The sequence below is a fragment of the Prunus avium genome, chromosome 4 (assembly GCF_965620075.1).
Source record: "Prunus avium chromosome 4, drPruAviu1.hap1.1, whole genome shotgun sequence".
NCBI lineage: Eukaryota > Viridiplantae > Streptophyta > Magnoliopsida > Rosales > Rosaceae > Prunus > Prunus avium.
This window is the reverse complement of record NC_142287.1, coordinates 26,430,750-26,453,081: the sequence shown is the minus strand read 5'-3', so window position 1 is coordinate 26,453,081 and position 22,332 is coordinate 26,430,750. Positions and strand designations below refer to the sequence as shown.

The following is a 22,332-nucleotide window of genomic DNA, read 5'->3' as shown; positions in this document are numbered from 1 at the left end:
CCACTTCAATTTACACATTTTTTTTGCCCAATATGTTGCATTTCTAACAATTAATCCGTCACCATAATTGCATTAGCGATGCATTTCGATATGAATTAAATTTCCTCTCTCTTTTTTATGGTAAAATTATTTTGGTTTGAATTAAAAGCCATACCTATTGTTTTGGTTTGAATTAAGTGCATAGTTTTTAGCTAAAGCAAGTGGCACTTTATTGGTTACAGCTTCTTTTTTCTGATTGGAAAGGAATATACATATAGGACTTTGACTTGTTGAATGAGAAGAGCAGGTACTCTATCTATCGAAAGCAAAGGTACGTACGATCGGTTGACTTGACTATTCATCTCTGAATATATTCACCTCCTCCTTCGCACGTGACTCAAGTAACTGCAGCAAGTAGCTAGCTGTATCTTCTTTTGGACTTTGTTTCCTCACAGCTCCATCAACATATTAACCTTGAAGAGGAGAAAGTTTTGATGATGAATTGGTAAGTAGTGAATGAAACTCAGTAGGGATTGATATCAGTAGGGCATGTAAAGTGAACTTGGGAAAAATTGGTAAACTAGAAAATAGAGATTGTACCAATAAAAAATGTGTAAATTGTGGACTATAATCAGTAGGGAATATATTTGTTGATAAGCATTATCATCATATTGGCTTATTATATTACATGCATACGTATATATGTGGTTTTTTTTTATAATTTATGAGACATCTTGTGGGGCTCACATCACAGTATTTTAATGATCTGAACATTAGGCAATTCGTAAAATATTAAGATATATAATTAGGCAATTCGTAGAACATTTTTGAAAAAACAAACATCAGGCAATTCGTAAAATATTAAGATATATAATTATGATTACATAAATAGATGAACACGATGCTTTTTTTTAAAAAAAAAGTCTAAAATAACTATCATTTATGTTGTCCAACTTTGCTGAGTATTTTTTAGAAATGATCTATAAATGAATACTTGGAGTGTATATATTGAACACTTGCCGAGGTCAACTTTGGGAGTTCCTTCCATTGGTTTTCACCAAAAAAAAAAAAAAAAGACTAGAGACCGGACTTTTTTAACCCATGTATAGGGTGGCCTCGCTAGATGCATATACATCACACACTTGATCTGAACTGAAAACTCAAACATAAATTATTGACTTAATTTAAGAACTTATTGAATTTTCAGCGTTAAATCAAAATATGGATGGCTGTTGAGAATGTATAGGATCCATCTCAACGATCATACACTATCTAACATTTAGGATCCATCCATCTCAACGATCATACCTTACATGGGGTTAGCAAAAAAAAAAAGAAAAAGTGACACTCAAGCGATCACCTTTAAAAACTATGGAATCCACCGGCCAATAATTGAGAGAAACTCTGGTTTTTTATTTATTAATAGGAATAATAAGATGAAATTTTGTTTAAATAGTTCTACCAAACTAAGATTTAAGAAAGAACCCAAAAGGAAAATTATGAAAATACCCATAAAACTTTAAAATTGTTTTAACCTACTAAAAGATATTAAAACGCCCAAATTGCCCTTATGTCGTGGTAAAGCGACCAGTAGTGTTCGTCTCGTCGTCTTTTTTTTTTCTTTTCGGAAAGGTATTATGAGCCCCATTCAGACATATCAAACACTCCAGAATTTCGTACTATGTCAAAAAGATGTATATACTTTGCATAGTACAATTTGCCTCTTAAAGTCAACCTAATTAAGAAAGAGTGATTTTGACAAGAGTAATAGGCTACTAATTTTCTAAACCGATTACGAAATTTACAATAATTAAACACCCACTGGTGTACTTGGATTCCTCCTGGATTATTTTTCTTATATACAACTTCAACTAAGCCAATCAAATGAGCTATCCATTGTTTAAAGTTTTCCATGATGATTATGCATGAAGAGTGCGGTTCTGGTATATGCCTTTATTAATCAAGTTGCTTGAGTTTGCCTTTTTAAAAAAAAAAATAGAAAACAAAAAAAAAATTCAAGCAAGTTGCTTAAGTTTACTAATTTATAACTGACATAATAGAGTAATATCTTGCAAGCAATTATGTCTACATATAAAAAAAGTCCTATTTTTTCGTACCAGTCCCCGTCAATTTTTTTACGGCTATTATTCCATGACCCAAGTACTAAGAAAAAATTTGGGACAAGTATTTTAGATAATTAATAAGCTCCAACGAATATTCAATCATTGATAAAACAAGATTAGTTATTGTATACAATCATTATGATCATCTTAATTTCCAGTTTATCAGATTGTTTTATTATTGTCCGATTAATTAGTTGGTACCAATGTCTAAAATATCGGTGGTATCGGAAATATCGGAAGTCAAAAAACACGGAAATATCGAAGGAAATATCGGAATATTATCGGTATCGGTAAAAATTGAATAAAAATCAAGGAAATTGTAAGAAAAACTTGGAAATTTTTATTGAAACTTTGCAGGATGTTTATTTAGTCAATTATCTATTAGTTTATCACAAAAAATTGGAAGGAAATGCATTGCATGATGGATTTAACTGATTTAAGTTGATTATATAGCGAGCTGGCAAACACTGTAAGTGTAGAAAATATGTAGTAATTAATGAAAGAAGATTAAACACACCATAATCATTTATATATAATGAATTACTACAATATTTTACACTTTATACATTGCATGGTAAGATACATGAGTGACTTAGTACCACATAGAGTTCCTATGAGGTTCAAAATTTTCACTATCTTCATCATCTCTATGTGTAGAGTAAGTATATTTTGAAGAGTAGTCATCAAATGATAAATCCCCAAAATAGTTTTGCATGTAAATTGTTAACATGCCACCCATATGGATCCGAGATTGGTTGACGTTGTCCATAAGCAAAATCATTTGAAGATTGAGTCTCGGATTCTTTTCATGAGTCACTTGATTCCATCCCAACAATAATGGGATATGAAGGGTAGGGAAATGGTTGGTTATAAGTATAACCATAATTACTACTTCCTACTCCAACAGAGTTCGAAGTTATAAATAACGAGTCATTTTCTTGACTTGACAAAGTCCCCTTGCCTCTTTCTCTACGAGTCATCTTCTTGACTTCCACAAAAACATAAGTGATATGGTGGTTAAGGTGTTGAAGGAGTAAAATGAGAGGGGTTCGAATCCCTCTATGCGCAATAGGGGAGGCTTTTCAAAAAATTTCATGTATTTTTTGGATTTCGTATCGGGATATTATCGATAATATCTCGATATATTGCCCAAATCATTCATAAAAATGTTGAAGTTATCTCCCCGATATTATCGGGATAATATCGGGATAATATTGGGATAATATCGATATTATGACGATAACACCATGATTAGTTGCTAAAATATTGGCCTCCCAAAAATCAGATATTATCGGGATAATATCGGGGATAATATTGATATTTAAGACCTTGATGCCACCCTACATGCAACTTTGATGCTTGGTTCACCAGTCGTATATATCAACAGTTTTCTATGTCCTATCAATTGGGTACACTTAGACCAATCTGCACACGTAAATTCTATATTTTTAATACAATTTGAACTTTGGAACTTTGAATAACAACAAAACCATCTATGCTAAACTTACGTAAATTCTATATATTTAATACAATTTGAACTTTGAATGCAGGGCATGTAGAAATAACTCAATATTGTTTTAAATTTTCTCCAACGTTGATGTGGAAAAAGCCAAGTCATCCAACGGAATTTGTCGTGGAATTTTCATCCTTTTTTTTTCTTTTTATATATATTTCCAGAAGACTTTTGCATCAATCATTAATTATTTTAATTTCAAAATCTGCATGCAAACACGTCCAAAAATAAGGAAAAAGCTATTTTGACTGAAACACGTAATCACCCAAATAAAGGTTTTCAAAAATATAATAATCTATACATAAAATTCCACATCCTTCCCCTTACAGCATTCCAATCGCCCAGTCAATGGCACAGAAGCTGGATGTTATTGACTTTGAATTGAAGCCGCAGGTAAAAACCACGGTTCTTAATTCACAGCTGTCAAAAAAGAATTATTCAAAAAAGATAAGTCAAGATTAGTAAAAGGAACATTTTGTACTCTTATTTTTAAACTCTGTGTAATTTTCATTACGTATTTTTAATGAATTATTTTTACATATACGTCAAACTGTAATTTGAAAGAAAAAAATATCGCTTTCTATAAAATACAGCAAGCAATATCATTAGTAAAAAAATCATATTCAACTTGTGTATAAGAGCCATGTGACTATGTGACTCACTTTATCTACCAAACAGAAGGCAAATAGCTATCAATGTTTCCCATTATGGACAGGGATAGGAATCATAGGCTTAGCTTCGGGTCCCAGGTCGAAGAAAGATAAGCTTCAGTCCAAAAGAAGATGAAAGCGAGCTGGCTAAGTAGTCTCTTTAGAGTCACATTACATTAATTAATATTCCAATTGTATCAAGATCACGTGTACTCTTTTAAATTTGTGGAAATTCAATATTGGATAACTTGTCCTCTGTTTTGTTTCCTTGTGTAAGAAGCCTTTAAACGAAGTAAATTGAGGTTGAATTGCTCTTGTGACAAGAGTTTTAGTTCAAGTGGCATTAGCTAAAGATGGGTAAAGAATAAAAATGGGGTAGGGCAGGTGTACCATCCAATTTATAGTTTGGTTTATACCTCAAATTGGTTTTGTAATTGAACTAAACCAATCATTCATTTCAGTGAGTAGTTTGATTCGACCAATTTATTTTTATAAACAATTAAACGAAGGCTTTATATTCTCTTACGTATATCATACAAAACATCATATTGTATATTGAATAATAGTTGAATAAAAGAGTATAATAATTGAAGATTGAGAAATTTTGAAAGAGAAATGATGTCGAATTCAAATGGTTCAAGAGGTCATTTGATATTAAACATGCAGTAATTAACCTATTACATTCATGTTTTCTAAATAAACTACATGATACCAACACCTGCTACCATCGTAATTGTTTCCTTAATAATTATCATCACTGTTTGTCACCACCTTCACTACCACCACCTTACCATGGTCATCACTCTCATTGTCACCACGCTACCACCAACATTGCCACCACCCCAAGAATAGAATCATCAAATTCCTTATTTAAAATTATTTTACTTATAGATTAGTCGAACGAGAAATTTTACATAGATAAACAAATTCATTATGATTAACAAAATTGAAACCATGAGCATAAAAATTGAAACCAAATTGAAATATGTGGAGGAAAAATGTATTTTTTTTTTTTGGTCAAGGAGGAAAAATGTATTTGATCTCTGTAGTTACTAGTAAGTAGGGTAATAATTTATTTTGATTTTGATTGTTAGGAAGGGTCGATACGTAACGTTGGCAAACCTGCGAACCATAGCATTATATATTATTGCCGCCATGACAGTGTCCTTTGACAGGGACATTCGGTTTGACGCTTTCAAAAAACAATCAAAAAACAAAAACCAGAGAAAATCTCCCTCTCACCGGCGGCCCCCTCTCTCTCTCTCTCTCTCTCTCTCTCTCTCTCTCTCCTACCTCTTCGTGTTTGTCTCTTTCCTAGCATTTTCCAAAACCAAAAGGAAACGCTTTTCTCTTGCTTGGCCTTTATATCATTTTATCTCATTCATGAATCAGTCTCTTCTTTGTCCATTTCCCTCCATACCAAGTTACTAACCACTCCCTCTGTTTCTTTTCTCTGCTTCTGTTTCTGCTTTGTTGTCGTTTTGTTGAGTGTAGGACGCTAAGATTGTGGTTTTGTTGGAGACATCGAAAGCAGTTTTTCTTTTCTTCTTTTTGTTGTAGAGCAAAATGGGGTTCGTGATTTCGACCTCTAAGATTGTTTTTGCTCTTGCGTTGGGGTTTCTGGCGTTGAATTGCTTCACTGGGTTTGAATCGAATGCTCAACTTCTGCCTTTGGAAGAAGGTAAGTACAATAATTCATCATCTCGCTTCAAATTTTTTGATTTTGGCTACAAAACGTTTCTGGGTTTTAGGATTTTGTGATGCTTTTGTTGTTCTGGGCACTGGATTGCATTTGGTTTGTTTATACACTTTGTAGTGAAAACTACTCTGTTTGGTTCCTGAGAAAACTCTAGGAAAGCAAAGAAATTTGATTTTTCTTAATGTTCTTGGACTTCATCTGCATCAGTGTCTGCTCTTTTTCTCTTTCTATTGTTTGTAAAGTTCCTGACTTTATTTCTCTCTGGTATTCGTTTTTGAAACCACATGTGTTTTCACTTCTAGAATCTATTAGAAATTGATTGTCTTTTCTCCATCAGTTTTTTTCTCAACATTTTCTCAGTAGTCAAACAGTACCCACTTCAAGTTTTGATCTTGTAATCCGATGTTAAAGTCATATAGTTCACAGTTTATCTATTAGTTTGAAGATTTTTCTCCGAGAGATTCGTATAATCTGATTTGTCATTCTTCTCTGAATCACTATCAATGTCTTCTGCCATAGGTGGCAGCCAGGACCAATCATCTTGCTCAAGTACAGAATTGAGTTTAGTCTTGATAGAACTAGCAGCATCATAAGCCATCATCTTTTTGGCTAAAGAAAATATCCCCAATTTTTGTTGTTTTACTGATAGGATCGTCATGGTCAGAGAGGAAAATGAGTATTGGTCGTTGATTTTCATTTCATCTTAGTGATTTATGTGGTTGTGGGCCCAGAAGAGTTGCTATAGTTGGGGCCCACATGATGATGGAGGAATCTCCACATGATGGTATATAGATCGCAGGCCTTATTGGTTCAGTAAATTCCTCCCAGTTGGCTCTGCAATCAATGGGGAGAGTGAAAAATGGTGATGAGGGACATTATGGTCCTTAATAGTTTATAGGAATGCAAGTTGCAGAGTGGGCAGCTCTATCTGGTGGTTGCATTGATGTTACCAGTCATGAAATTTATTTACAAATTTGATATATTTGGAATTTTAATCTTAATATTTTATTATGATATTATCTGTTTGGTTTGTCATATAGCAAATGTTGTGTGTTGATTGCATCTTACCAAAAGTGCACCAATAATTGCATGATTTTGACCACTTTTAAAATTGGTTTTAACCATATTTAGCATTATTTTTTATTTTTTTAGGATATAGAGAGGGTCCTAATTAAAAAAAACAAATGGGTTTTACAGGCTGTGGTTTATTATGAGTTTTGGTCGACTGGAATTAGGTTTAGGTTTAGGGTTGACTGGTACCGCTACATAAATGCTTTGTAGTGTGAACGTGGGCTACTTGTAGTTTTGACCATATCCTCTGCCACCTGTGAATTGAGAATACTAATAAATGGTCAGTCAGACCTAAGGAAAATGATATTGTTAATCAGTATGAAAAAATTGACCATTGTTTCTGCATCTGAATTTTGACCATGTGATCTATAAGTTGTGTCAAAGATGAGCCTGACACTTGATATGGGCAGTTTTTAATCTGAGATGACACTCGACTATTGCTTTGGAAGCCTTTAAGAATCTGCTAAATGTTTTTCTTTTTTGATTTCATTGACTAATAAAAACTCAAATGTGGTGAGTTAATGAACAAGTTTTTCAGAAAGGCTTGGTCCGTTTTAGTAATTTTTGTGAAGATTAAACTTGACATAAAATTTAAAACTTGGGTGTGATTTAGTAGTTTTATAGGTGCCAATAGTACGTGCACTCTTTAGCATAAGGACACTGCTTCTCTCCTTCCCCGCAAGGAGGCATTTATTGGCTGTTGAAAATACTTGGTTTTTTTTCTTCTTCTTTATTTAGTTATTTCTGATCTTTTATTTCTATAGTGAACCTATTGCTTCATATTACTAATTGATTTGTACGTGACAGTGAGAACTCTTGGAACAATTTCCACAAAACTACACAACACTCTTTGGAACATCAACCGAAGTTCTTGCCAAAATGGTGGATCAGGCTTTTACAGATACTTCACTAACAATATTCTAAGCAATGTCACATGCAACTGTTCCTTTGCAAACAACACTTGCCATGTCACAAACATGTACGACTTTTTTGGCTTGAAGTTTTATTGTTTTGAATTCCACTGTCAAAGTTTCCTTTGCTTAAATTTTGGCATTGCAGTGAGCTGAAGGGTCTCAATTTAACGGGAGTTATACCTGATGAATTTGGAAATCTTACTCATCTGGAAGAAATGTAAGTGATATGTATTTTGGCTTGTTGGTTCCTTAGGTTATTGAATTTTCTTGTGCACATGCGCTTCCACGCCTGCAAGAGGCTTTTTTTTTAAAAAAAATTAAATTTATTTTAGAATTAAAAAAGATAATGAGTAGTTGTGTTCCATAAAAAGAGGATCCATTATCTGATTTTTCTTTTAATTTAAATTTTTTTTAATATGAAAAAGTGTGAATTTACCATATTATCCTCATTTAATTAATAATTTCAATTCTTAATGTTTGCATTAACCAAGGGCATTTTCTGGTATTTTGAATGTTTCACCATTCTCTGCCTTTTGCTTTATATATATAGATAACTTGAGTATAGAGATGAATTGTTATTGGTGTTTTTGTGGAACATTTAACTTTGAGTCTCTCAGACACCCTGCAATATTCATGGTTCTTTCAGATAAAGAGTTAAGAAATTTCAGCCTATTTTCCATGCATTATGAATCTCCTTCAGCAAATAGTACCTCGTTTGTTTAATGATCACAACCAATATAGAATGTGGGAAGACTAAGCTTTTTTGTTAAACAGTGATCTCACTCGTAACTACATCAATGGATCAATCCCTGCAAGCCTTTCTCGTGCTCCTCTTCGCATTCTGTAAGTGATTAATATGCCTTCATATCACTGAGGAACTTAATTGATCGCCATGTGTTTTCTTTAATATCTGTCAGGCCTATTAGCATGTAACTATTGGTATGCTGCAGGTCTCTTTTGGGAAATCGACTCAGTGGTTCAATTCCTACGGCAATTGGTGACTTTACTATGCTCAGAGAGCTGTAAGTCTTGCACTGATGTCCTATTTCTAAATGATAAAAAGAGAAGGAATATGCATGCATAACCGGCATTGCCAAATTCCATTTTTCAGGGTGTTGGAAGATAATCAGTTTGACGGGCCTCTTCCTCAAAGTCTCGGGAAGTTGACTGACTTGGAAAGACTGTAAGACTGCCTTTCTATTCCTCATTCAAATCTTTCATTTATGTCTGCAACCACTGCAACCAATTGAGGAAGCTTTTGTTGATCAATCAGAAATTTCCTGCCAGACTTTATTCTTGATGTCATTGTTTTTCATTTAACTAAGTTTCTTTTCATCTGTTTCATCTGTTTCAAGAGTAAAATGCATTTATGCATTAGATGGTTCATTTTCTTGGCTCCCTAGTGTTAGCTTTTCGACAAGTCAGTTTTGATTCTAAGTGACCTTTTCTGATCCACTGAAAAAGAGTTTGCATTCTATATATTGGAATTTTATTCACGCAACTTATATGTATGATTGATATCAGCACCTTGTTATGTATAGAATACCTGAGATTTTTTTGTCAACCTGGTTTGAGGTAAATGTAACCTACTCCTTATTTCTACAGCCTTCTTTCTGCGAACAACTTTACAGGGACAATACCAGAATCATTGGGAAATCTAAAGAAATTAGTTGATTTGTAAGTGATGCAACATGACCCAATTGTTTGTATGTCTAGTATTTTTGAACAGAGAATTTCTCATCTTCTTTTACTGCCTGCAGTAGGATAGATGGGAGCCGAATATCAGGGAAGATACCTAGTTTTATTGGCAACTGGACGAATCTTGATAGACTGTGAGTGCTGCTCTTCATTATTTTCATCTCCCATCTTTTACTCCTTTAAATCAAGTTTTTGAATGTTGGTTAATGTTTAACAATAAATTTAAATCTGTTGCAGTGATATGCAAGGCACATCCATGGAAGGCCCCATTCCTTCCACCATCTCTTTGTTGAAAAACTTAACTGAATTGTAAGAGCACGCTCCTCTATCTGGTAATTACAACGAAACAATTAAGTATTTCTGACGTTTCTTTTGTATCAGGAGGATTTCTGATTTGAATGGATCAAGTATGCCTTTTCCTAATTTGACAGATACGAAAAATTTGGAAGTAGTGTGAGTTCAAAATCACATAACCCTATCGAAACTGCAATTCTGTCTAGTTATTAATGCAATTCTGCTAATTCTTGGTTGCATCTCTGTGGCTCAGGACTCTGAGAAATTGCTCAATTAGTGGTCTAATCCCAGATTACATTGGCGATCTGACAAAATTGACAACATTGTGAGTGCTTAGCTTAAATTTACTATCGTCACTGAACCAAAATGAAATTTACAGGTCTTGTTACATTAGCTATCAGTTATTGTTACAAAACTTTCAGTTTTTTCAAAACCTTGTTCACAAAATGGAGTAGATTCATGTTATATTTTGATTCTAATTATGTTTTGCAACCCATCAAGACAAATATCTGATATATGATACTTCTTTCTCTCTTGTAGAGACCTGAGCTTTAACAAGTTGACTGGCGAAATTCCAGAGAACATTCAGGGTGTTGATAGTCTAGATTACATGTAAGTCAATTAAATAAAGCAAGCATTAGTTTAGTTGTGCAAATGCTTTGCATTTTATTTATTCCTTGAATTAGCTATTATCTGCATCTTTCATTTACTGTAAGTTTTATGGATGCAGGTTTTTGACCAACAACTTACTGACCGGACAAGTGCCAAATTGGATAATTAACAACAAAAATAACCTGTTAGTCTATTACTCTATTACTAATCTATGAAGTTTTGCTCATCTGTGTTTATTTCTTTACGCACAAAATGCTTTACTGGTTTAACTGGACAATTACTGCGACCAACTTTAACTTTATCTGTTTATCAATATTTTGAATTTAGAGTTGTCATCAATGCCATAAAATTTCTGTTGCAGGGATTTGTCTTACAACAATTTTACTGGATCACCTTCTGTTAGTTGCCCACAGTTAAATGTGTAAGCTTTTTAATATCCAAAGCTTTTCCTAATAGAGAATACACATGCATGCCTATGCAAAAGCACCCACAAACTCAAGTAAATTCCTCCTACATTACTCGCTAAATTCTCTGTACTTATCATATGCTCCTTGTTTGTCCTATTTTCTCTATTAATTCCCTTGATTATTAAACAGGAATTTAGTTTCTAGTTATTCGTCTCCACAACAATCGTAAGTTTACTAAAACTTATAATTATTTTTTCATCAAACTTCATAAAATACATGTATGACTGAGCCTTAATCCTTTCAACAAATAGATGGTGCTTGGAGAAGGACCTCCCTTGCCCCTCAAAACCCCGACGTAAGTTTTGATTCATATGAGATTTTGCTTTCATGAATATGCAACAGCTTTTGAGTGGACGTGATAGGTGTCATGTCTAAATTTCTAATACAATTCCCATAACACCTGCAGACCATTCTTTGTTTATCAATTGTGGAGGGGGAAGGATGGAGTTTGAGGGCAATGAATATGAAGAGGACTTAACCACTGTGGGGACATCACACTTCGTTTCATCATCTGATAAGTGGGGTTATAGCAGTACGGGGGTTTACATGGGCAAGTCTAAGGCAGATTACATAGCAAGAAACACATCGTCTCTGAATATGAATGGTCCAGAGTTTTATCAAACAGCCCGCCTTGCCCCTCTCTCACTCAAATACTATGGCCTTTGCATGATAAAGGGCAGTTACAAAGTAAAGCTCCACTTTTCTGAAATAATGTATTCTGATAGCGAGACATTCAGCAGCCTTGGGAAGCGCATATTTGATGTCTCAATTCAAGTGAGTAAAAGTGGGTTTGTATTATTGACAAATTTTCATTTATGATTGGTAATCTTTTATTTTTTCTTTACAAGATTTTGTTTGGCTATATGGTAAATTTGGTTGAAGCTAGTAAAGTTGTAATTTGCTTTTTGCGCAGGGGAATTTGGTTTTGAAGGATTTCAATATTATGGAGGAAGCAGGAGGCGTTGGTAAAGGCATCGTCAGAGAATATGATGTTCTTGTTAACGGTAGCACTCTAGAGATCCACTTATACTGGGCAGGAAAAGGAACTACTGCCATTCCTGACAGAGGTGTCTATGGACCTCTTATATCTGCAATTACTGTGACACCAAGTAAGCTTCACCTCTGTTCTAGGATTTCTGCTTTTTCTTTCTACTTGCGTGCATCTTAACTTCATTAAAACTTTTACTTTCTTTTCAGATTTTAAGGTTGATACTGGGGGGCTATCTGCTGGTGCTATTGCTGGCATTGTAGTAGCGTCATGTGTGTCCCTTGTATTGGTTTTGGTAGTCCTCCGACTGAGTGGTTTTTTAGGGGGAAAAGATGAGGATAAAGGTAAGGATAATCTCTGCATATAAAGTTGCTCTTTGCCGCACCAATTCTTGCAAGTAGGGGGTGTATAGCGAAGCACAGTGAATTGTATTCTGCATGATCCTCAACATCACAATAGGAGACAAAATGAGCTAGTTTTCTTTCTCTTGTTTTCACTATGTCTCATTGTATGGTAAATATCTAAAATCCTTCCTTGTGGCAGAACTGCGTCGTGGGCTAGAACTACAAACAGGTTATTTCACTTTACGACAAATTAAAGCTGCCACTGGTAACTTTGATCCTTCAAATAAGATAGGTGAAGGAGGTTTTGGGCCTGTTTACAAGGTAATGATTACTACGACAATATTTATTTTCCCACATGTGAATTTGGCACTAATTCACTGCACAAATGTGAAATAATTGATGATTAGTGAAATAAATATTCTTTATATAGATGTGATTCTGAAATAACCTTGCTCGATTCTCAGGGTGTTCTGGCAGATGGTGCTGTCATTGCTGTTAAGCAGCTCTCCTCCAAATCAAAGCAAGGGAACCGTGAGTTTGTTAATGAGATAGGCATGATATCTGCTTTGCAGCACCCAAATCTCGTGAAGCTTTTTGGTTGCTGTATTGAAGGAAACCAGTTGTTGCTTATATATGAATACATGGAAAACAATAGTCTTGCCCGTGCCCTTTTTGGTAAATACTTGCAACATCTTCAGCAGAATGTCATAAATTTGGAATAAGTCTTGTATCTTATTTCTCCCTCTCTCTCCCCAAAACATTTGTAGGTCGTGACGAACAACGGCTAAATTTGGACTGGAAAACTAGAAAGAAGATATGCTTGGGGATAGCAAGGGGATTAGCTTATCTTCATGAAGAATCAAGGTTGAAAATTGTTCATAGGGATATAAAGGCAACCAATGTGCTGCTTGATAAGGATCTAAATGCAAAGATATCTGACTTCGGTTTAGCTAAGCTAGATGAAGAAGAGAACACGCATATCAGCACACGAATAGCTGGAACAATGTGAGCATTCTCTCTCGCATATTTTAGCTTCACTAAGATGTATTAATATGCCAACTGAATTTTTTTGGACTAGAGCTTGTTTATCGGACAATGATAATAAGAAATGCATATAGAGAGCTGGGATATGGAAACATGTATCTGTTATGACTATTCTGAGTCAGATTTGCGAAGATACAGTATATGGTTTGAACCCCTGAATTAAGCAGATTGCTGTATAATGTTAGTGTTAATGAGCTGCAGGTTCATGAATACAGCATGGCTAATGAATTGAAAGATATCTTGATACTTTCATTTAGAAATTTCTTATATGCTTCTCTTAGCCTTTGTTTGGTAATGATTAATGGCACCATACTCACTGATCCGGAGCTATCTGCTATTTTTTGCAGAGGCTATATGGCTCCTGAATACGCAATGAGAGGTTACTTGACAGACAAAGCAGATGTTTACAGCTTTGGTATTGTTGCCTTAGAAATTGTCAGCGGAAAGAGCAACACAAATTACAGGCCAAAGGAGGAGTTCGTGTATCTTCTTGATGGGGTAAGCTTTATCCATTATATTCTGTGATCTTTTGAAGATTAAGCATTCACAATTTCTTCAGTATGAACAAAAATTTTGCGTTCTAAGTGATTAAATATTTTTTTAAATGGTTTTCAGTAGAGACCTTCAAAATTTTTGTGTTCTATGTACATGTTAGCTTTGCAATTTTCACTTGGAATAGTTCAAGAGGTGGTAAATGTCTTTGTTTCTCTACATGTAATTCAAGGCCTATGTCCTACAAGAGCAAGGAAACATGCTAGAACTCGTGGATCCAAGTCTTGGTTCAAACTACTCTAAAGAGGAGGCCATGACAATGCTTAACTTGGCGCTCTTATGCTGCAACCCATCTCCAACTCTCAGACCACCCATGTCTTCTGTAGTAAGTATGCTCGAAGGCAAAAGTCCAGTTCAAGCACCAACAATCAAGCGCGGTTCAGCCGAACAGGATGCAAAGTTCAAAGCCTTTGAGAGGCTATCACAAGACAGCCAAACACACGTTTCCACATTCTCTCAAGATAGTCATGTACGAGGCGCATCAATGGAGGGTCCATGGGTTGATTCCTCGGTTTCTCTTGCGAGTAAGGAAGAGACCATGGAACATTCTTCGTCAACCAAGCTACTTCAGGATATGTATGATGTCAATTTACAGTGATGAAAAGCTGATGAAATAAAGGTTTTCAAATTCTTTTGCTCAATTGAATTTAGTCCAGAGATTTTTTTAAAAAGGGGTTAGTGGAAAATTTGTACTAGGAGAGTAGGAGACATGTTTCTAAAAATATTGAACAAGAGTTAATGTGTAAATTATGTTCCTCCAACTGTACCCACATTTATAGTCTTTTTGTTTCTGCAAGTCTTTAAGACTTTGCCTCATATGATCAAAGTTCATATATATATTCGTGAAAGCTGAGGCAGCTGTGTATTTTAGATTTTCTTTCTCCGAATGGGTGCATGTTGCTTCACAAATACAGCCACAAAAGTTACACCCTAGATGAGATATTTTAACATGAAAGCATTGAGGTGATGATGAGTGGAGAAATTGATTGAGGAAGGTGAGATGAGAAGGCAGCTATGGTTGTTGATGTTTACCTCAATTTCCTTCTCCATTTTTGAACAACTCACTTGTAGAAAGCAATATACAAAAAAGTAAAGTCTTTTTGTTTTTGTAAGTCTAAAATATCAACAAATTTAACACTTTACAGCAGTTTGAGATCCAAGATTTGCTTTGGTGTATGTTCCATTACTCCAATCAAATCGGTGAAAAATAAAAGGGTTCATAGGTTTAATGGTCCCTGAACTTTGACTCGATTCACATTTTAGTCCCTCAATTTCCAAAATTGTTCATGTGGTCCTTCAACTTCAGTTTCGTTAGGACAAATGGTCCTGCCGTCAATTTTGTTATATTTTCTGTTAAATGCAGGGGCAAAATGGTATTTTTGTATTATTTTTAATTTCCACCTTTTGAATATTCCTTTCACCCAAAAAATAAAAAATAAAAATATATGAACATGGAGAAGAAAGGAGTTTTAGTTTGGATTCGAGCGACAACAATGCAATTGAAGAAAGAAGATATGAAGCTAAAAGTCCTTTGCCAGAAAATGAAAGGGTATGCAGAAAATCTGGTAATCCATTTCCTTCGCTTCACACAAATGAAAGGGTATGCAATGCAAAGATTTTGCTGACTCTCCATTGGGGCTATAATCCATTTCCTTTGAACATTTTGGCCTTCATTGTGGTGTTTCTGATGAAAATCATACGATTTCAACTTAGTCTAATGGTCAGCCTCTTCACTTTTCCAATTCGGTTATCCTATTTTTCCTTCATGCTCTTGTTGTTTCCATTTCAAACTCTTGAGGCTCATTAGAGGGTATTTGATGAAAAAAACTGCTGAGAATGTGGAGTGTCACATCTACAAATGTCATTTTAGCTGTATCTGAGCGCTTGCAAGCCCAAAAGTCACTTGCAGTGAATGTAGGTTTGGCCTTCTTCAGGTCAATCCATGTTTGTTCCATGCTTTTTGGAATTCTGGCATCTGGGTTTTTACTGAGTGGATTTGTTATGAAACACCTAGCACCTAGTTCAGAACCCAATTCAGACCACAGAGATCCTGAACTTTGATTACACCAAATCAAGTCCAGTATCTTTTGTTCCCCTCATGTCATCTTCTGGTGCTTGTGGTGACCGTGTTATACCTTATAATCACAAACTGCAGCTTGCTGTTTCATTGACCATGCCTGAATCGGAATACAGTCACAAACTAGGTGTCTTTCAGGTATGATATTTGATCAACCTTGAGCTTCTGTTAAAATCTATGTAGCCAATATTGCAATGCTTATGTCTCATTTTTTATAACCTAATTGCAAATGCATTATTATGACTTTACCATTTCTTGTGCATCAAGGTAAGGGTAAAATTCTTGTCAGCAAATGGCATTGTCACTGCTAGTTCAAGCTATCCCTGCATGCTGCGATTCAAAAGTGGACCAATTCGTGTCATTGAAACCTTTCTTAGAAGTGCTCCTCTTATTGCTGGTTTACAATCAGAAACCCAAGTTCTGGACATAAAAATGAGTGATCACATTGAAGGACCTGAGCCAACTGCCTGCTTGAAGGTGACACTAGAACAAAGAGCAGAGTTCCAATCTGTTGCCGGCATACCTCAAATATATGCTGGATCATTAGTGCTTCAATCTGAGCTTCCTCAGCTGAGAAGGTTTGTATGGTGTTGGAGGAGAACAATATTTGTGTGGACAAGTATTATGTCATTCTTGACAGAGTTGGTGTTTATCCTAGCCTTTTTTTGACCTATAATTGTCCCGAGGGGAGGACCCAAAATTGGTTACAGCATTTAAAAAGTTAATCACTCTGGCACAAAAGCAGCTTAGTGTTTCCATGGAAGATTACGAGGATATAGCAGCTAAGTGTTTCTAAATCTGCACCATTAATTACAATGGAAATGCAAGCATGAATTAGAGTTTTCTGAATTCTGTCTCATTTTTTTATTTTGTCATAAATTTTTTGAATGAAATTAATCATTTAATCTTCTCTTTTTCGAACTTCTAAAGACAACGAACACCGTGCCCAACCCAGGATGCTGACTTGGGAATTACTTTGCGAAAAAGAAAATAACACTAAAAATATATGAAATTCCATCAAACATTATTAGGAAATGGAAAACTCGAACTCAAGAGTTCAAATGTAGTGAGTAAATAGTTCCTAACTCGAACTCAGATTAATTATCTTGCAATTTAACGAATACTTCAGTTCATTACTTTACTGAATATTTCAATTCATCTTTCTGGTACGAAGGCATATTTAAACACACCCATAATGAAAAGAATTTTTTCGTTAGACGGCCAGAATTTAAAATTTGTAAAATTTACATGCAAATAAAAAATTACACAGCAAAAATTACAAAAGAAAGTAAGCAGCTGGTCAAAAAAGAAAGAAAAAAAATAAGCGCTCCCACATACAGGAAAAACAGGGAACATTTGTATAATTAGCAGAACATTCACATATTCACATGTGGTATTGTATTTCAGAGCTTGAGACTATATACACTTGCATTTGCAGACTATGGAGCCAAAACAATCAAAACTCAAGGACATTGTTTAACTGAACAGAGAAGGAAGGTCGATCGACATTGGTAAGCGGGGAATCCACTCTAAAAACTAGCCCCGAGTTCCCAACATTTCCATTCCACTTGGATCTGCCAACCTGAACATGCCAGACCACATAAAGAAGACAGTAAGAAACAAAAAATCCAAGAACCTCCTAATAACTTTTGTTTTTTACTTAGAAATCATGAAAAGAAAAAAATTTCTTTGAGATGTTTACATGAAAATAAAAACTTCAGTCTAGCAAAGGCCACAAAGCTTGTTCTAGATATTGTGACAAATGAGCCCAGAGACCTATAGGTAAAGGCTGAAAATTATAAAATATTCACTGGTGGCAGTAATAACTTACAGATATTGAAGCAAACGCAGAAGGATGTGGTGTGAATGCACAACCACATATCAGGTTGAGCTCCTCCTTCACTGAGTGAATGAGTTCTGCCCGCAAACCAGGATTGCTTCCACCAAAAGTGGGGCATAAACTGACCATTGTAAAATTTCATGAAACATGTCAACACCAAGTATGATGACTGTTGAAGCACAAGTGAAGACGCAGGAAGGATGTGCATGCACTACTTGACCCAGTTACAAGATGCCAATACAATTGATGTGCACAAGCTTAACAGGGGTGTAAGAAAGTAATTTACAACATACTGATTTAAAATATTCACACATTGCATTAAAAGTGCAAAAGGGGCCTTAAAATATTATGGGGTAAAAGAATTGTGCTCACTAAACAATTTGACTTTGGAGAGACTGCTGAATACCAATTTAACCTCATCTATTCCTCCAATGCTGAACACGCCCATGTCAAAAATCCCAAAATTTCAATCCATTTCCTACAGTATGTAGACATGCAACATACGCATATATCACCTGTGTAATCTATGAAATATCACTAAATTACTCTCGTTAGCCCCAATTCAACTTGAGAATATGCTTTGGCCCAACCAACCCACCCATAAAATCATAGAACAAAAGGAAAACTCCTCCTAGGACCAATCAGTGGCCTCAAAGACCGACTCCTCCAGACCTCCTTACCCTCTTAAGGAAAAGATATTACGTTTGTGTTTTTCTTTTTTGTTTTCTCTTTTTTTTCGGTGCAGCTTTTTATTTGTGAGACAAAGTGTGCAGAGACCAGAAGCAAATAGTAATACCATGTTAACATTATATTAAAATGAGATTCAGAACATTAACAGTTACATTCATTTCACTGCATTGTTAAACATTTTAGAGACAAGTATTAACAACCAATAATGGGAAGACAATAATGTACAGCTTTACTAATAGAGAGACAGCTAAAAAACCTGACCTGAACTGAATTGTAGGCCTCACCATGAGACCAGATCTCTGCCAAGCCAAGGCTTGTGAAAGACCCACTGTAAAAGATTTGTCTGGCCATTGTATCATTGGGGTGATGCGTGTTCCCCACTTATTCTGAGAAACATTTAAACGATCTTAATTCTTTTGAAGCAAGAAGACTAACTAATGAGAATAATAGTGTGCATAAGACCATTCTGGTATAACTTGAGAACACTACTACAATTATTTGTTAAAGCAGGTTACTAGTTTACAATCTAACCTTGCGAGAGAAACTGAATCTCATTTCTCCAGGATATTGACCTTGAGCTTGTAGAAGGCCTCCACACAGAGGTAAGAAAGCACTTGTAGTAAGCCCTTCACCAGATACATATGTAAATTGCCCGTTTGGAAACTGTAAATCAACAAATGACTGCACAGAGAGAGAGAGAGAGAGAGAGCGTATGAGAATCAACCCCAAAAACCTAATAATAGTGCTGACACTGAAAAACAAATATAAGAAGACACAGAAATCAACTTACACAGGCTAATGGATTCAGGCAGACCATTGACATTAAGAGCCACCTTCTGTGTTTTGACCACACGGCCGGGCAAAGAGAATGCATCCCATTCTAAAAATTAAAACAAATGTGCATATGAGAACACAGTGAGGAAAGAATCAAGCTGCTATACATGATATAGACCTACCATGACAACAACACTAAGGATCACAAAAGCAGTGAAAAAATCACCAAAATAAATTATAAAAAGCATCCGAAGGATAAGAAATCATCAACAGAATGGAACTAGTAGCTAAGGATGATCGACTTTAATGTACTATTTGAAAGACCAAATTGTCTTAAATTTTTGGAAATATTAAGTGCTGCCAAGGATTGATGCAGCCGTTTTATTAGGGTGAATTGTCATTTTATTGGGGAAAATAAGCACAAGGCATTAGATGTTGCATTTTTATACCTTTTGTACTTCCCTTGGTTCGAGTATAAGTGTCATACTTTCTAATAAACTAAACATTCCTTAATGTTGAGGAGCAAACAATTAAGAAGTCACTTTGTGTGCTCTTCTAGGAGACTACCAGATTCAATCCTCTCTATTGTAGAACCAATCTGGCAGGTTGGAGAGTAATGGCTGGGCTTTTGAAGGAACTAAAAGTTCTCTTAAGGATTTGATTGGCAATTGTTGAGAACCAGTTTGATTAGTCCCACCACATAGTCCATGCAATTTGTTTCTCTCTCTTGTAGACTTTTTTATTGACTTACATGGTTTTTCTCTTCTACAGTACTTCTGGTGCATTTGGATGCTGTCCCTCTGGTCCCTTCTAATGAGACTTTCACTTATAAAAGAAACAGTTACGTAAAAGACTATTCCTTTCTTATGCTGTTACTGATGCATTGAAAAAAATGATGCAAGGAAACAATCAAGTATAAATGCAAGGTAGAAAAGCTATTCCAAACAGTCAAGTTTGCGGATCATACGATTTTGGGGAAAAAAAGAGATAAGTAGAGCACAACTCAAACATAAAACAAACTTTAATGCTAATTCTAGATAGACAGTATTCATATTCATGTTTATGATTATGTTTGATAAAGAACTGGTTGTCACGTAACAGAAAACCATTAGTCAAATGAATTTAATCATACCTTCCTATCATAGCCATACCAAAGCAAGTGTTGCTTTGACAAATGCACCGGAAGAAGAAGTGTTGCATCACGAACAAAGAGTACAGGCCCAAGCTGGACAAGGAAGAGTGATGAATTGTCATTTCTAGATGTGGTACTGCCACTCGAAGCCTCTACTCTCCATAGATCTCCCCTTGCAAGGAAAGAACTTTCTAGCTGACGTGTTCTACTATCATAAGTTGTTGAGGTATTTATGCTCCCCTGCACTCCATAAGAATGACAAATTAAAAAATGCACATGTAGAAGTTTCAGGTGCTCTTTAGACCTTGCCTATGGTAAAAGTTTGACAAGCATCACCCGACCCAAAAAAAAAATGCAGCCTGTTATTGCAGCAATAACAAAATTGACAAACATATATAAATGTCAGGCACTCCTTTTTATCTCTGCTTGAAATTTGAGGAGAGAATAACGAGACAAACATATAAAATTCAAAAAAATGCAGCTAATTGTTTGAGGAATAAGTGATAACAACAAAGATGATGATCATAATCATACATATGATAACAACAATAATAACAAAATGAAAATGCTAAGATGAAAAACTTACCAGTGGTCTACCCAGAAGACCAGCGGACCTTAGATTCAAGCCAGCAAGTTCTTCATCCACCAAACCATCAGAGACACCATCACTCTCCACAACCCTGAAATCCTTCGAGCGTTCCTTCAATGGCCCCAAATCCTCCTTACCACTCAAACTCGCATCTGCTCTCTGTCTAACCTTATCCGAATCAATTCGCACAGCCACTATAGTAGCATTTTCATCATGCCTAAACGGTACCGGTAAGGTCCTAAAGAACTGTTGAACCATCCCATTCAAGCACGCCCCGAAATCCGCCCCGACTTGCCCGATCCTGTTACCGATATTGAGAATCGCGGAAACCCCATTAATCCCGGAGTTCTCGGCCACCAACCCAACAAAGTCTCTCTTGCCGAAACTCTGGTTCGGGAATTCGAGATCGAAGAGCTTCGACGTGTTAGGGTTAGGCCAAGCGAACGACGGCGTACTGATGTGGGACTGAATCAAACCCGTGAAGCCCTGCGCGAGGCGGTCCGCTAAGTCCTGGCCATGGCGCTGAACCTCCTCCCAAGCTTCGAAGGACCTCTCCACAGACATTTCAACAAAAGTCGAAAGCTTTTTGTGTTACTCCTCTGAAACAGTCACAACTTCTTCATGGCCCAGAAACAGTGAGATTTGGATTTGGATTTGAGCTTCTAATAATGGAAAACCAGAGCTTTCTTGAGTTTTGATAACATTTCAAGCTTGAAATTTGAGCTTTCGAGCTTAGAGTTTTCAATCTTAAATCGTAAAATAAAAATCCCAACCTGTTTGAGACTAGTAATGGAAAAAACAAATCTTTTCGAGCTTCTGATGATGTCAACCAGACCCAAAACCGTGAAATTACAATTCCCCGCTTGAAAATCAGAGCTTTCGAGCTTTTAGGGTTTTCAGTGGAAAAAAAATCCTGATTTTGAAAAGAGAAAACGATGTTTGTGAAGGGGGAAATTAGAACTTGAATCTTCTATAAGCTCTAAAGAATCAACTAAATATAAAATGAAAGGGCAGGGCCATTAGGGTTTTTGATTTGGGAATCGCAAGTTACCAAATAAGTGTGGAGTAGGAAATTAAGAGGGTATTGGTGGCCTGATAAATGCGCAGGGTGCGTAGTGCGTACAAGCTTCCGTTGATGCCACGCAAGCGGCAAAAGGATGTGTCATTTGTGTTGTGGGGATGTGTGGAGTTGAGGATAGAGGGGGGAATGTTGGTCCCCTGTTGGTGGATGTAGAGGCCGTCACTGACCAATGACAAATTTAATAAAGATTTAAAGTTCTAA

The 22,332-nt window shown here is 35.7% G+C and overlaps 3 protein-coding genes across 3 annotated transcripts; 2 read left to right on the top strand and 1 right to left on the bottom strand.

Annotated features, from left to right (window-relative positions):
* The first annotated feature begins 5,526 nt into the window (after positions 1 to 5,526).
* On the top strand, positions 5,527 to 14,796 carry LOC110757562 (putative LRR receptor-like serine/threonine-protein kinase At1g53440). The gene is made up of 24 exons (XM_088251498.1): positions 5,527 to 5,946; positions 7,843 to 8,014; positions 8,095 to 8,166; positions 8,724 to 8,792; positions 8,900 to 8,971; positions 9,061 to 9,132; positions 9,555 to 9,626; positions 9,710 to 9,781; positions 9,885 to 9,956; positions 10,029 to 10,100; positions 10,195 to 10,266; positions 10,482 to 10,553; positions 10,672 to 10,737; positions 10,915 to 10,974; positions 11,150 to 11,185; positions 11,272 to 11,315; positions 11,427 to 11,794; positions 11,934 to 12,129; positions 12,218 to 12,352; positions 12,552 to 12,673; positions 12,817 to 13,027; positions 13,120 to 13,357; positions 13,744 to 13,894; positions 14,121 to 14,796. The coding sequence occupies exons 1-24, from the start codon at positions 5,832 to 5,834 to the stop codon at positions 14,544 to 14,546; spliced, it is 3,057 nt and encodes a 1,018-aa protein (XP_088107624.1). The 5' UTR covers positions 5,527 to 5,831; the 3' UTR covers positions 14,547 to 14,796.
* Positions 14,797 to 15,784: 988 nt separating this feature from the next.
* On the top strand, positions 15,785 to 16,694 carry LOC110757553 (seipin-2-like). The gene is made up of 3 exons (XM_088252394.1): positions 15,785 to 15,862; positions 15,963 to 16,163; positions 16,293 to 16,694. Exons 1-3 carry the CDS (start codon positions 15,785 to 15,787, stop codon positions 16,692 to 16,694), a joined length of 681 nt encoding a protein of 226 aa, XP_088108520.1.
* Positions 16,695 to 17,360: 666 nt separating this feature from the next.
* On the bottom strand, positions 17,361 to 22,195 carry LOC110757565 (uncharacterized). Its single transcript, XM_021959219.2, has 7 exons — positions 21,048 to 22,195; positions 20,462 to 20,701; positions 19,346 to 19,435; positions 19,087 to 19,236; positions 18,817 to 18,941; positions 17,857 to 17,986; positions 17,361 to 17,607 (listed from the first exon to the last, which is right to left on the bottom strand). The coding sequence occupies exons 1-7, from the start codon at positions 21,612 to 21,614 to the stop codon at positions 17,482 to 17,484; spliced, it is 1,428 nt and encodes a 475-aa protein (XP_021814911.1). The 5' UTR covers positions 21,615 to 22,195; the 3' UTR covers positions 17,361 to 17,481.
* Between the last annotated feature and the right edge of the window lie 137 nt (positions 22,196 to 22,332).

What these genes read in the sequence shown, in the direction of transcription:
- LOC110757562 (XM_088251498.1), top strand. Translation starts at nt 5,832, where the DNA reads ATGGGGTTCGTGATTTCGACCTCTAAGATTGTTTTTGCTCTTGCGTTG. An exon ending in GTTTTGGGCCTGTTTACAAG is followed by an intron (nt 12,674 to 12,816) that starts GTAATGATTACT and finishes CTCGATTCTCAG; the next exon opens with GGTGTTCTGGCAGATGGTGC. An exon ending in ACACGAATAGCTGGAACAAT is followed by an intron (nt 13,358 to 13,743) that starts GTGAGCATTCTC and finishes TATTTTTTGCAG; the next exon opens with AGGCTATATGGCTCCTGAAT.
- LOC110757553 (XM_088252394.1), top strand. Translation starts at nt 15,785, where the DNA reads ATGTGGAGTGTCACATCTACAAATGTCATTTTAGCTGTATCTGAGCGC. An exon ending in AAAAGTCACTTGCAGTGAAT is followed by an intron (nt 15,863 to 15,962) that starts GTAGGTTTGGCC and finishes TGAAACACCTAG; the next exon opens with CACCTAGTTCAGAACCCAAT. An exon ending in ACAAACTAGGTGTCTTTCAG is followed by an intron (nt 16,164 to 16,292) that starts GTATGATATTTG and finishes TTGTGCATCAAG; the next exon opens with GTAAGGGTAAAATTCTTGTC.
- LOC110757565 (XM_021959219.2), bottom strand. Translation starts at nt 21,614, where the DNA reads ATGTCTGTGGAGAGGTCCTTCGAAGCTTGGGAGGAGGTTCAGCGCCAT. An exon ending in GATTCAGTTTCTCTCGCAAG is followed by an intron (nt 18,942 to 19,086) that starts GTTAGATTGTAA and finishes AATGTTTCTCAG; the next exon opens with AATAAGTGGGGAACACGCAT. An exon ending in CTGCGTTTGCTTCAATATCT is followed by an intron (nt 17,608 to 17,856) that starts GTAAGTTATTAC and finishes TGGCATGTTCAG; the next exon opens with GTTGGCAGATCCAAGTGGAA.